Raw genomic sequence first — 15,216 nt, forward strand, 5'->3', positions numbered from 1 at the left:
ATCGGTTGAAGAGCATGCATTTAGTTTTACTTGTATTTAAGAGCAATTGGAGGCCACGGAAGGAGAGTTGTATGGCATTGAAGCTTGCCTTGAGGGTTGTTAACACAGTGTCCAAAGAAGGGCCAGAAGTATACAGAATGGTGTCGTCTGCGTAGAGGTGGATCAGAAACTCACCAGCAGCAAGAGCGACCTCATTGATGTATACAGAGAAGAGAGTCGGTCCAAGAATTGAACCCTGTGGCACCCCCATAGAGACTGCCAGAGGTCCGGACAGCAGACCCTCCGATTTGACACACTGATCTCTATCAGAGAAGTAGTTGGTGAACCAGGCGAGGCAATCGTTTGAGAAACCAAGGCTGTCGAGTCTGCCGATGAGGATGTGGTGATTGACAGAGTTGAAAGCCTTGGCCAGATCAATGAATACGGTTGCACAGTAATGTTTCTTATCGATGGTGGTTAAGATATCGTTTAGGACCTTGAGCGTGGCTGAGGTGCACCCATGACCAGCTCTGAAACCAGATTGCATAGCAGAGAAGGTATGGTGAGATTCGAAATGGTCGGTAATCTGTTTGTTGACTTGACTTTCGAAGACCTTAGAAAGGCATGGTAGGATAGATATAGGTCTGTAGCAGTTTGGGTCAAGAGTGTCCCCCCCTTTGAAGAGGGGGATGACCGCAGCTGCTTTCTAATCTTTGGGAATCTCAGACGACACGAAAGAGAGGTTGAACAGGCTGTGCAGTGCTGTTGACCGGGGTAGGAGTAGCAAGGTGGAAAGCATGGCCAGCCGTGAAAAATGCTTATTGAAATTCTCAATTATGGTGGATTCATCAGTGGTGACTGTATTACCTATCTTCAGTGCAGTGGGCAGCTGGGAGGAGGTGTTCTTATTCTCCATGGACTTTACAGTGTATCAGAAAATTTTTGAGTTAGTGTTGCAAAAAGCAAATTTCTGCTTGAAAAAGCTAGCCTTGGCTTTTCTAACTGCCTGTGTATATTGGTTTCTAGCTTCCCTGAACAGCTACATATCACGGGGGCTGTTCGATGCTAATGCAGAACGCCATAGGATGTTTTTGTGTTGGTTAAGGGCAGTCAGGTCTGGGGAGAAACAAGGGCTATATCTGTTCCTGGTTCTAAATTTCTTGAATGGGGCATGTTTATTTAAGATGGTTAGGAAGGCATTTAAAAACAATATCCAGGCATCCTCTACTGACGGGATGAAATCAATATCCTTCCAGGATACCCCAGCCAGGTCGATTAGAAAGGCCTGCTCGCTGAAGTGTTTCATGGGGTATATGGGGTAGCTGGGGTATATGGGGTGGCTGGGGTATATGGGCTATATGGGGTAGCTGGGCTATATAGGGCAACTGGGGTATATGGGCTATATGGGCTATATAGAGTAACTGGGCAATATGGGGTATATGGGCTATATGGGGTATATGGGCTATATGGGGTATATGGGCTATGTGGGGTACCTGGGCTATATGGGGTACCTGGGCAGTCTGGGCTATATGGGGCATCTGGGCTATATGGGGTATCTGGGGTACCTGGGCAGTCTGGGCTATATGGGGCGTCTGGGCTATATGGGGCGTCTTGGCTATCTGGGGTATCTGGGGTACCTGGGCATTCTGGGCTATATGGGGCGTCTGGGCTATATGGGGCGTCTTGGCTATCTGGGGTACCTGGGCTTTCTGGGGTACCTGGTCTATATTGAGTATCTTGGCTATCTTGGCTATCTGGGGTACCTGGGCAGTCTGGGCTATATGGGGCGTCTGGGCTATATGGGGCGTCTTGGCTATCTGGGGTACCTGGGCTTTCTGGGGTACCTCGTCTATATTGAGTATCTTGGCTATCTGGGGTACCTGGGCAGTCTGGGCTATATGGGGCGTTCTGGGCTATATGGGGCGTCTTGGCTATCTGGGGTACCTGGGCTTTCTGGGGTACCTGGTCTATATTGAGAATCTTGGCTATCTGGGGTACCTGGGCTTTCTGGGGTACTTGGTCTATATTGAGTGTCTTGGCTATCTGGGGTACCTGGGCTTTCTGGGGTACCTGCTCTATATTGAGTATCTTGGCTATCTGGGGTACCTGGTCTATATTGAGTGTCTTGGCTATCTGGGGTACCTGGGCTTTCTGGGGTACCTGGTCCATATTGAGTATCTTGGCTATCTGGGGTACCTGGTCTATATTGAGTATCTTGGCTATCTGGGGTACCTGGGCTTATGGAGTATCTGGTCTATATGGAGTATCTGGGCATCTGCAGAACACTGACTGAAGACTGCAGTTTAGACCATGTTGAAATCTTACGGTGTATTTTTCCAGCCACATCACTGTTTATTGTTGTTGTTTGAACAGCAGTTTGTCCCTTTAATGGAACGCATTTTGTATTATGGATTTGAAACTGTAAACGTCTGACAATTAAAGAGACATGTCTAAATGTACACACTCTTACATATGTAGATATGTTAGAACATAATTACATCCTGTAGATACTGAGATTGCAGTGATGACTCACTTTCAACTAAATTGACTCACGTTCGAAGCACCCCACTGTAAATGGTTCAGAAGCAAAATGGAAACTCGTCAAACATAATCAAATAATTAGGAATTGGAATTATAATGCAACGAGAAGTCGGAGTGCCGAACCCACAGAGTATTGTAATTGGGGTAGTAGTAACTAATTTGAAGTGGATTTTGATTGCGCTAATTATGTAATCGTCTCCCCTCCCTCATTTCGATGTGGTCTTTTAAGACGTTTGCGGGAGAAGAGGGGTGCACTCGTTGCCTTGTTAATCTTTTAACAAGGGCGTGAACAAAATCATTTACAACACATTATTAAGTGCATTAATTCATACTCCAACAATTAAGTCAGGCCCCTAGTGTACTCTAATCATTAAACTTGTAATTTTGTATTTATTCATTATTTGATAGCTGGAGCTCTGATATGAAAATGGGCTCGCTCATTTGTGGTAGTCCTGACTCGTGTCAGAAAAGTGTTATCCTGGTAATGGAGGTAATTTCAGGACACATTAAAAACTGTCATCACTTAGTGAAAATGCACAAGCTGACTGATGGCTTCATTGGGTAAATGTTGTCTTTCGTACAGTCTTCCGTTGAACACAACAATCATCCATCCGTATGTCATCACTCAACCGTGTGTTTATAAGAGGATGCACTACACAATATTATGACCTTCTGTTTTCTCAGAACTCAGTCAGCTTTGTACCTCAGAAAGCTATACTGTAGATATGATGTACAGTTTTGGTTGGTAGCAAATATTTATTTAACTCACTTTCTTTGCAATTATAGACATTGGCGGTTCTGACCGTAGCAATGTCCAGTTCATTTTGTCAGTACCTTAGAATACTGTTGTAGTACACATTAGAACAGTACAAAATCACTATTGTGTAAAATATTCAATACTAACACTGTAAATTAATCTTCTCTTTGTAGATAATGTATCCCAGATATCCCATTCATCAGTGAGCATTCGTATCCTGGACGTGAACGATAACCCTCCTGAACTGGCCAGACCTTACGAGGCGTCCATCTGTGAGGACGTTAAGCCGGGTCAGGTAAGGGCAAATTCTAACGTAATGCATTATTACCATGTAACTAATGTGTTACTACATACTTACTACAGCTTAATGCAGGGTTTCCAAAACATGGTCCTGGGGGCCCCACCTGGGTGCACGTTTTGGTTTTTGCCCGAGCATGACACAGCTGATTCAAATAACATGCTAATCATCAGGCTTTGATTATTTGAGTCAGTGGTGTAGTGCTAGGGCAAACAACAAAATGTGCACCATGGGGGGTGGACGAGTTTGGAATATCCTGCCTTAATGGACTACAAAATGCTTGCTGTGTGAATGCTGTGTGTGAATGAAGTTGTTAGTATTTCCTGTCATAAGAATAATCGTTATTTTTAGTAGATGAACAAATATATTACCGTGACTCAACCACAACTCTGAGTACAACAGCAAGAGGGGACGAATTAAACAAATCCCATTGAGGAACTGACTTCATTGAAAATATTTTGTATTCATTTGGGTTTTGTAAGGTGTACATCCAGAAATGCAATGTAATTTAACATCACGGCCTAGGACTTCAATATCATAGTTGTGAAACAGCACATGGTTGCATTGCATCTGCTCATTTCAACTGTCTCTGCTGCTTTAAATCTGAAATGTTGTTTTCAAAACTGTGTGCAAAACATAAATCCTTGGGGCCTTGCTATATACTAGTAGACCGTTGGATGCATGCCACCTAAGAGTGGTCGGCAATAAGTTTATGTTGGTTGTAGGGCACAGCCAATCATTTCCCCTCTTTGTCAGAATTGTTTCATTATCGCCTAGTTTCTCGTTTGGACCTTTTTCAATTGGACAGCATGATCTATTTGACACTTTGTTCCAAAGGCAATTTATAAATGCTGTTTTGGGCACAGGAAGCAGCTTGCCAAACTATTCTCATGCCAATACTTGAGTTATCAGTTATAAAAGGAAGATGTATTTGTGTTTTCTTGACTGAAGAGGTAACAAAGAGCTGAATGTTTCGAAAACAAAAAGCATTGTATTTGGGACAAATAATTCGCTAAACCCCAATAAAATCTTTGAGCATGTTGAGGAGGCTAAACTGCTTGGAGTAACCCTGGATTGTAAACTGTCATGGTCAAAACCCATTTATTCAAGAGTAGCTAAAATGGGGAGATGTCTACCTATAATAAAGTGCTGCTCTGCCTTCTTAACAATCAACAAGAAAGGTCCTACAGGCCCTAGTTTTGTCACACCTGGACTATTGTCCAGTTGTGTGGTCAGGTGCCACAAAAAAAAAATGTACACGGAGGGCTGACATTAATATGTCAGTCTCTCCTGGCTCAAAGTAGAGGAGAGATTGACTTCATCACTACTTGTATTTGTGAGAATTATTGACATATTGAATCCCCAGAGGTGTCTGTTTAAACTGCAAGCACACAGCGCAGACACCCATGCATACCCTGCAAGGCATGCCACCAGATGTCTCGTCACAGTACCCAAGTCCAGAACAGACTTTGGCAGGTGCATAGTACTACAGAAAGCCATGACTACATGGAACTCTATTCCACATCAAGTTACTCATGCAAACAGTAAAATCACACCGTGTGGAACGACTACACATGATTACATACACACTATTCACACACGTACTAATGGATTTTGTGTTGTTGATATATGGTGCTATAGTAGATTAGTGGCCTGTGGGCACCTACTTATTGTGTTGTGAAATCTGAGGGGAAATGTAATGTAATGTAATGTTTTTAATTGTACAGTGCATGCGGAAAGTATTCAGAACTCATGACTTTTTCCACAATTTGTTACGTTACAGACTTATTCTAAAATTGAGTAAATATTTTTTTAAATCATAATCAATCTACACACAATACTCCATAATGACAAAGCAAAAACAGCTTTTTAGAAAATTTAGCAAATGTATTAAAATAAAATAAATTCCTTATTTACATAAGCATTCAGACCTTATAAGGTTCCACAGTTGACAGTGCATGTCAGAGCCTAAACCAAGCCATGAGATCAAAGGAAATGACCATACACCTCCAAGACAGGATTGTGTCGGGGCACAGATCTGGGGGAATGGTACCAGAAAAAATCTCTAGCATTGAAGGTGCCCAAGAACACAGTGGCCACCATCATTCTTAAATGGAAGAAGTTTGGAAACACCAAGACTCTTCCTAGAGCAGACCGCCCGGCCAAACTGAGCAATCGGGGGAGAAGGACCTTGGCCAGTGAGGTGACCAAGAACCTGATGATCACTCTGACAGAGCTCCAGAGAACCTCTGTGGAGCTCTCCCCCTATCAGGCCTTTATGGTAGTGTGGCCAGATGGATGCCACTCCTCAGTAAAAGGCGCATGACAGCCCGCGTGGAGTTTGCCAAAAGGCACCTAAAGGACTCTGAGATCATAAGAAACAAGATTCTTTGGTCTGATGAAACTGAGATTGAAATCTTTGGCCTGAATGCCAAGTGTCACGTCTGGAGAAAATCTAGCACCATCCCTACGGTGAAGCATGATGGCGGCAGGATCATGCTGTGGGGAAGTTTTTCAGCGGCAGGGACTGGGAGACTAGTCAGGATCGAGGGAAAGATTAATGGAGCAATGTACAGATCCTTGATGAAAACCTGCTCCAGAGCACTCAGGACCTCAGACTGGGGCGAAGGTTCTCCTTCCAACAGGACAACAATCCTAAGCACACAGCCAAGACAATTCAGGAGTGGCTTCCGGACAAGTCTCTGAATGTCCTTGAGTGGCCCAGCCAGAGCCCGGACTTGAACCCAATCAAACATCTCTGGAGAGACCTGAATATAGCTGTGCAGTGACGCTCCCCATCCAACCTGACAGCGCTTGGAAGAGACTCCCCAAATACAGCTGTGCCAAGCTTATAGCGTCATACCCAAGAAAACTCAAAGCTGTAATCGCTGCCAAAGGTGCTCCAACAAAGTACTGAGTAAAAGGTTTGAATATTTATGTGAATGTCATAGTTCAGATTTTCTTATATACATTTGCAAACATTTTTTTTTTAATAATGTTTTTGCTTCGTCATTATGGGTATTTGTGTGTAGATTGAGGAGGAAAAACAACAATTGAATCAATTTTAGAATAAGGCTGTGACATAACAAAATGTGAAATAGTCAGAATGCACTGTATATAATTGCCTTCATTTTGCTGGACCCGAGGAAGCATCCATAATACATAGAAAGACAAAGGTGAGATTGAATCAGTTGGGTGAATATGTCAATTTAGATCAATATTATGCCATTTAGCAGACAATTTTATGCAAAGCGACTTACAGTGAGTGCATACATTTTCATAATTGCGGCCCAAGTATAGAATAGATGTACTGTATCACTTTTCAATATAATGTACAAAAAATATGATTTGAGTTACCCATTTTGGAGGATGGATTAGAGGAGTATGTTATTTTGATTCGTTAACGTCATACGGTTTGATATCCTTCATCTGTTACAGTTAGCTATTTTTTTACCAGCTGTGTTGATATTTACTACATAATATTCAACAGCCGATTTAGTGGAGAGATTACACAATATGATTGAAGTTGGCCAGAAATGAATGCATAATCTGAAGGCCATGATCTTAGAACAGTTGGTGGCAGATTGAAGAGAATAGACAGAATATAGCGATAATCCATCTATCCGGAGCCCTGATTCTCAACTACCATTAAAAATGGACAGGGTCATTAAGGTATTTTATTTTCCATTCAGTCAACAGGCCCCGGGGCTCAGCTGGAGCCAATTACGCTGAGCGGAGCAAAGGAATAATTAAAAGACTGGGGATGTGTCCAAAATGTCACCCTCCTCCCTATATTGTCCACTACTTCTGACCAGGGCCTATGGGACCTAGTGAAAGGTAGTACACTATATAGGGTGCCATTTGGGATGCATCCATGTCTTTAAAGCGGGGCCTCCTTGCTGGAAGCTACATGTGTAATGAGGCCTAGGCCTCCCCTCCTCTTGATCTGCAGACTTTTTTTAAATGCTCATCGCCCTCTGTGTTCGCCACGTTTCGCAAGAACATTGTGTGGTCTGATCTCTCTCCATCTCGCTCCTTCCTCACTCCCTCCTCCATCTGCGAGCCAACATTAACCTTCAACACATAATCACAGGGACGACCGCTAGTCTTGTGGTTGAGATTCCCACCCCCGACAGTGAGGAGGTTCTTTCACAGGTCCATTTAGATTGCACATTGACATTTGGAAATCTTTTTCAATCGACGTAGATATTTAATTTTTCATGTAAGCAATAGAAATAAAATGGATTTCTATTTGTGTTGGATGCACATTTTAAGCAATAAGGCCAGAGGGAGTGTGTTATATGGCAAATAGCTGTGGTATAAGGGCTGAGTGCTAGGACACAGCCCTTTGCCGTGATATATTGGCCATATATCACAAACCCCTGAGTTGGCTTTGACCTCTGGGAGATTAAACGAAAATGTTGTTATCTTTAGGTCAGAGGGTTTCTCGTGTTCATTCTCTGCCTTGGCATAACTACAGATTTGCTGCAATCTATGTTGTTTTCCAGGAATGTAGGTTTTTCTCTGTGTTTTTCCACCCTAAAATTTGACAATTCGTGTGACCAGTTCTTAGATGCTAAGTTTCTCTCATTCTTAGTCCTTTGTACTTTTGCATGGAGTTTCTTCATTGATTGGTAATTGACAAGTCCACTCCTGAAAGGGAGAATGAATCAATACATCAATACATCAACCCATTCATGAATGACCAGAATGACAAACTGTATGTACCATATTGTTATGAAGAAATAGCTTTTTCTAAGAGGAGGTGTTGAGTAAGGAACAAAACTTTGACAATGGTCTCTGACCACCTTTTTGGCAGGCTAAAATCAGCTGAACACCAAATGCTAAAAAGTCTCTTTCCCAAATAACCTTATAATCCTGGAGATGTGTCTTTAAAGGGAAATGCATGACCCTCTCATAGTTTCCTGAAATAAGTAGACATCACTGAAACAAGGCCTTACAATATCTTAATCCACCATAAGGTGCCCTTTCTGCACGGGGTATTTTTTTAGTTTTTATTTCACCTTTATTTAACCACGGTAGGCCAGTTGAGAACAAGTTCTCATTTACAACTGTGACCTGGCCAAGATAAAGCAAAGAAGTGCGACAAAAACAACAACATAGTTACACATAGAATAAACAAACATGCAGTCAATAATACAGTGGAAAAGTCTATATACAGTGTGTGCAAATGTAGTTAGATTAGGGAGGTAAGGCAATAAATAGGCCAACAGTGGTGAAATAATTACAATTTTGCAATTAAACACTGGAGTGATAGATGTGCAGAAGATTAATGTGCAAGTAGAGATACTGGGTTGCAAAGGAGCAAAAAATAAATAACAATATGGGGATGATGTAGTTGGGTGGGCTTTTTACAGATGGGCTGTGTTACGATGGTATTACGTCTGGGTCAAGATATATTTCTAGTGTAAAATGAGCTTGAATTGTGTTACTGTTGCCAGAAATGCAATTTATAAGGCGGATAGGTTGGTTGGAGCACAGCCTCCTGCATAATTACCTGTATATTCTTACACCTGGAGTACCAACAAAATACTGTCTATCTGCACTTTGGTCAGGATTCTGTCTGCTCTCCCTTCCCTTTATGTCTTCTAAAAATTGTGTAAGGCCAATGCCAGTATTTATTTCCCCCCAATAGTTCTGCAATACCAGGCTGCAATGTTTGCGCTAACGTAGGTTCTTTTCACTTCCGAGCCAGAACCCTGGAGTTTTTAAATAGTTGCTTTTCAACTTTATTTTCCCTTTCTGTTGTAGTCATGCAGGTCAACAAGAGCATAACACGTCAAAATATTCACTACCCTCCTATATGGAGTCTACACAGTCCAACAAAACGGATGATTCATTTTCTCGGAACATCCCCTTTAAACCTATCAACACACACACCACCATATTTACACAGCAACTCCAGCATTTGTCAACTCAGTATTGTGGCGCACGCAAATCTCATGAGTAGCTTTTCAGCAAGTGTGTGTATGGCGTGCCTATCACCCATGCCTTGTCAGTGCATCAGCTATGTGGCTCACAATTGGTGGCACTGTGGTGCAAATCAGATTAGCCTTTAACTGAGTTGAGTTTGATCCCATTTGAGGAGTTGGCAACACATCATATTTGTTTGTGTTTAAAGGCGAGATAGATCAGGTAAAGAAAGTGGCCCGAGACGTACATAAAGGACAATATTTTTTGCACATCATGCTTCAAAACATCTTTAATGACTTTGTTGAGCTTCACAATCAATTTTAGATTCTTGCATATGATTTGGACATGATACGCGAAAAATGCTAATATCGGTCCCATGACTTGAATGTGATTTGTGCCACAAATTCTAAAACGTTAGCATGTGGAAACAGTGCGAGGGAAACTAAACCCAAGCATTGATTGCTTGTCATACGTTTTCCATAGACTGCTTACAGGGTAATGAAACCAATATGTCATTTTGTAATTTAGGTGAACTATCCCGTTAAAGTAACTGTCCAGTGTTCCCAAATTGACATGAAATATGACCTGTAATTAATTACAATATGAGTGAAGTCATTTTCCTTTCAGTTTGTTTATTTATTAAGTATGTTAAAAGCATATTTTCTGTGTTGGAATGGTGTGAGTGTATACGGTCATCAAAAATATTAATGTGAGTAGACCCCTGATTGGCCAACTCATTGTTTTCTCTCCAATATATGCTTTGGCCACAAATACAAGTATAGGAGGATTCAACAACATCATTTTTTTTTGTCAATTAAGAACAAATTCTTTTTTCCAATGATGGCCCAGGAACAGTGAGTTAACTGCCTTGTTCATGGGGCAGAATGACAGATTTTTACCTTGTCAGCTCAAGGGTTCGATCTTGCAACCTTTCGGTCACTAGGCTACTAGGCTACCCTGCCATTATGTGGGTATGAGTTAACAGAACATTGACTTTTAAAAGTAAGATTTTCACTAGACAGTTACTTTAAATTACAGTGCATTTGTGTATGTTTTTTGAGAATATAAGAACTGAGTTGAAAAATGTATAATTGCTGGAGTACTGTGGATACCAATATCCCAGTGAGCCTCCCAAGCCCATGATGCCCAGGGTTAAGAACATACATTGTAAATTAATAATATTACACTGTGTTGTATTGCTCCCTCTAAACATGTTCCTCTGATCCCTTGGCCAAAATGTGTTTAATCGGTTGTTCAACTACCACCAAACTACTGCAAAATGCAGTTAAATCACTAGTTGAACTACATGCAGTTCACCACTCCCCAACACTGGAAGGAATATATGAGTGGTCCGTACATTAGGCTACATCAAATCGTTGTCTCTTACAATAGTTGTGTTTAGTTCATTAGGATCTCCAGCAGCTGTTCATGCATCAGCTAATCTTCCTGCAGTCCACATAAGGTTTCTTCAGAATGTACATATTTGGGGGCTCGTCCGGGATCACCCAGGATTTCAAACTTCTCCATTTCTCTCATAGACGAGATGTGCTGATTCATTTGGTTATTCAAAATCATTTAAGATCGGAAGAAGGCATCTAAAGCGTTTGTTGCAATTTCTGGTACCATCTTTTGCTACAGGTAATTATTGTGAAGTGACATGTTGAATTATTCAAACCATAGCACGGCCTCCTGAAATCCTTGTGTTCTGGGATTCCTCCACATTTCCACCCCCTCAAAATCTGTCTTCACATTTCTTGATCTACCCACAAGCTACCCCCAAATATACCTCCAAAGCTACCCCCAAAGCTACCCCCAAAGCTACCCCCAAAGCTACCCCAAGTCTCAGGCCTCCGTCGATCCTCCTCATCAACCCTGTGGCATTTGACAGACAAGATGCAAATAGACAGATATCATGTAATGTCACGTAGTGCCATATAGTGCCATATAGTGCCTCATAGTGCCATATAGTGCATGTAGTACCATATAGTGCATCATAGTGCCATGTAGTGCCGTGTAGTACCATATACAGTAGTGCCATTTAGTGCCGTGTAGTGCCATATAGTGCCTCATAGTGCCATGTAGTGCCGTGTAGTACCATATACAGTAGTGCCATGTAGTGCCGTGTAGTACCATATACAGTAGTGTCGTGTAGTGCCGCATAGTGCCATATAGTGCAGTTTAGTGCCATATAGTGCAGTTTAGTGCCATATACAGTTATTTATTTATTTATTTTTATATAACCAGGAAGGGCTCATTGAGAATTTAAATCTCTGGCCAAGATAGGCAGCACCAAGTCATTACACAATTACAGACAGACAACATGAAAAACTACAAGTAATCTAGTAAAAACCATACAATTCACAAGAGTATAACAAAATTATACAGCAAATTAAAAACATTGACAGGTCAGGGAATTAGTTTCAAAGTCCTTCGTCAGTGATTTAAAAACAACAATCGAGGCAAGTTCTTCCAGTTTAAAAGTATTTTGTAAGGCTTTCCAAGCCGATGGTGCAGAGGACATAAAAGCCCTTTTACCAAATTCAGTTCGGACATTTGTAACAGTTAGCAGGACAAAGTCCAGCGAACGAAGAGAGTACCCACCACATTTCTGAACAGTATAAATGCCCAAATAAAATGGTAGTAAACCCAAAATGGCTTTGTAAATAAACAGTAGTGCCATATAATGCTGTATAGTGCAGTGTAGTGCCATATAGTGCCGTGTAGTGCCATATAGTGCAGTGTAGTGCCATGTAGTGCAGTGTAGTGCCATGTAGTGCCGCGTAGTGCCATATACAGTAGTGCCGTTTAGTGCCATATAGTTCAGTGTAGTGCCGTGTAGTGCCTTGTAGTGCTGTGTAGTGTAGTGTCGTGTAGTGCCTTGTAGTGCCATATAGTGCAGTGTAGTGTCGTGTAGTGCCTTTTAGTGCTGTGCAGTGCCACGTAGTGTAGTGCAGTGTAGTGTAGTGCAGTGTAGTGGCGTATAGTGTAGTGTCGTGTAGTGCTGTGTAGTGCCGTGTAGTGCTGTGTAGTGCCGTGTAGTGCTGTGTAGTGCCGTGTAGTGTCATGTAGTGCCTTGTAGTGCTGTGCAGTGCCACGTAGTGTAGTGCAGTGTAGTGTAGTGCAGTGTAGTGGCGTGTAGTGCCGTGTAGTGCAGTGTAGTGTCGTGTAGTGCTGTGTAGTGCCGTGTAGTGCTGTGTAGTGCCGTGTAGTGCTGTATAGTGCCGTGTAGTGCTGTGCAGTGCCACGTAGTGTAGTGCAGTGTAGTGTCATGTAGTGCTGTGTAGTGCCTTGTAGTGCTGTGCAGTGCCACGTAGTGTAGTGTAGTGCAGTGTAGTGCTGTGTAGTGTATTGCAGTGTAGTGCCTTGTAGTGCTGTGTAGTGCCGTGCAGTGTAGTGCCGTGTAGTGCTGTGTAGTGCCATGTAGTGCCATATAGTGGCATTTAGTGCCGTGTGTATAGGAAAAGACCAGGTGGAGAAGCACATATTGAGTATTTCCCCAGGTAGAGGAGCCTGTCAACTCAACACAGTAATTCTCATAACTGAGCCAGTGGATTGGCGAGCAAGATCGCCAAGGTTCAGTCCTCCACAGCACTTTCCATAGCCAAGCCAGTGGGTCGACGTGACAGACCGCCAGGGCTCAGTCCTCCACAGTACTTCTCATAGTCGAGCCAGTGGGTCGAGCCAGATCACCAGATCGCCAGTCCTCCACACTACAAGTAAAATGACTAATGTGAGGGCCCTCTGAAACACGCACACACTGGCACATGCGCACGCGTGCATGCTCAAATCCGCAATCACATGCACACAGGTCTGTGCACAGTCACACACATTCAGAGACAAATATACACACACACACATTTGCATGCAAACAGACAATCTGACTACCAGACAGTCAGATTTGCAAGCGAGTCTTTTGTGAGCTGTGTCTGAGTTTAAATGAATCATCTTTTTACTCACAGAAAATAACATTAGCAAAAATGTATTGCTGATTAACATGCAAATACAACCTGACAGACAGACAAGCATACAGAGACACTGTCTAGATTCAACAACCCTCAACAATTTGTGTCTCGGAAAAAACTAAAGCAATTGATCTTTGTCTCGCACAAACACTAATGTTTATTTACTTGACTGTTATGTTTCATTCCAACAACGGTTGAATATTTTCCTGATATTTTACAAATGTTCCATCCCAAGAATAAATCACTTTTCTCCCGGGTAAACTGGTAACCTGGGGCGGCAGGGTAGCCTAGTGGTTAGAGCGTTGGACAAGTAACCGGAAGGTTGCAAGTTCAAATCCCCGAGCTTACAAGGTACAAATCTGTCGTTCTGCCCCTGAACAGGCAGTTAACTCACTGTTCCTAGGCCATCATTGAAAATAAAAATTTGTTCTTAACTGACTTGCATGGTTAAATAAAGGTAAATAACATGTATTTCCAGACAAAACCAGAAGTGTCATTCATAAGCTCCCGAGTGGGTCATTGGTCTAAGACAGTGCATCTCAGTGCTAGAGGTGTCATTACAGTCCCTGGTTCCATTCCAGGCTGTATCACAACCAGCTGTGATGGGAGTCCCATAGGCCGGTGCACAATTGGCTGACTATAGTCTGGGTTTGGCCGGGGTAAGCCATCATTGTAAATAATAATTTGTTCTTAACTGCCTAGTCAGTTAATTAAATAAAGTTTACATTTAAAATATGTAAACTTGTAAATATGTAAAATATGTATATATATATATATTTAAAAGCATTATAAAGCATATAAATAGGCTTATGTTTGGATCAAACATTAATCAAACATTAAAGCCTGATCCTACCTGACCCTGATGAGCCATTCATTAAATACATTTTATGAGCCTTACATTAAAGACATTTAATGAGCCCAAGCCCAAAAAAGCCTAAATTATTGTACAGTATATAATATAGAATGCACATTACCCACATTACCCACATTTTCCACATTTTGTTACTTTACACCCTTATTCTAAAATGTATTAAATAAATAAAAAATCCTCATCAATCTACACACAATACCCCATAATGCCAAAGTAAAAACAGGTTTTGAATTTTTTTGTAAATGTATTAAAAATAAACACAGAAATACCTTATTTACACAAGTATTCAGACCCTTTGCTATGAGACTTGAAATTGAGCTCAGGTGCATCCTGTTTCCATTGATCATCCTTGAGGTTTCTAGAACTTGATTGGAGTCCACCTGTGTTAAATGAAATTGATTGGACATGATTTGGAAAGGCACACACCTGTCTATATAAGGTCCCATAGTAGACAGTGCATGTTAGAGCAAAAACCAAGGCATGAGGTCCAGGGAATTGTCCATAGAGCTCAGAAACAGAACTGTGTCAAGGCACAAATCTTGGAAAGGGTACAAAACCTTTTCTGTAGCATTGAAGGTCCCCAAGATCACAGTGGCCTCCATCATTCTTAAATGGAAGAAGTTTGGAACCACTAAGACTCTTCCTCGAGCTGGCCGCCCAGCCAAACTGAGCAATTGGGGGAGAAGGCTCTTGGTCAGGGAGGTGACCAAGAACCTGATGGTCAGGCTGACAGAGCAGAGAACCTCTGTGGAGATGGGAGAACCTTGCAGAAGTACAACCATCTCTGCAGCGCTCCACTAATAAGGCCATTATGGTAGAGTGGCCAGACGGAAGCCACTCCTCAGTAAAAGGCACATGACTACCCACTTGGAGT

General features: G+C 42.0%; 1 protein-coding gene across 4 annotated transcripts in view; it reads left to right on the forward strand.

Annotated features, from left to right (window-relative positions):
- Positions 1-15,216, forward strand: part of LOC135541381 (cadherin-22-like) — a 276,477-nt gene that overhangs the window by 197,174 nt on the left and 64,087 nt on the right. For all 4 annotated transcript variants that reach the window (XM_064967581.1, XM_064967580.1, XM_064967583.1 and 1 more), the window contains one exon: positions 3,451-3,572. In XM_064967581.1, the coding sequence (XP_064823653.1) occupies positions 3,451-3,572 (122 nt within the window). The remainder of the gene's footprint in view (positions 1-3,450; positions 3,573-15,216) is intronic.

This window comes from Oncorhynchus masou, chromosome 6 (assembly GCF_036934945.1).
Source record: "Oncorhynchus masou masou isolate Uvic2021 chromosome 6, UVic_Omas_1.1, whole genome shotgun sequence".
Taxonomy (NCBI): Eukaryota; Metazoa; Chordata; class Actinopteri; order Salmoniformes; family Salmonidae; genus Oncorhynchus; species Oncorhynchus masou.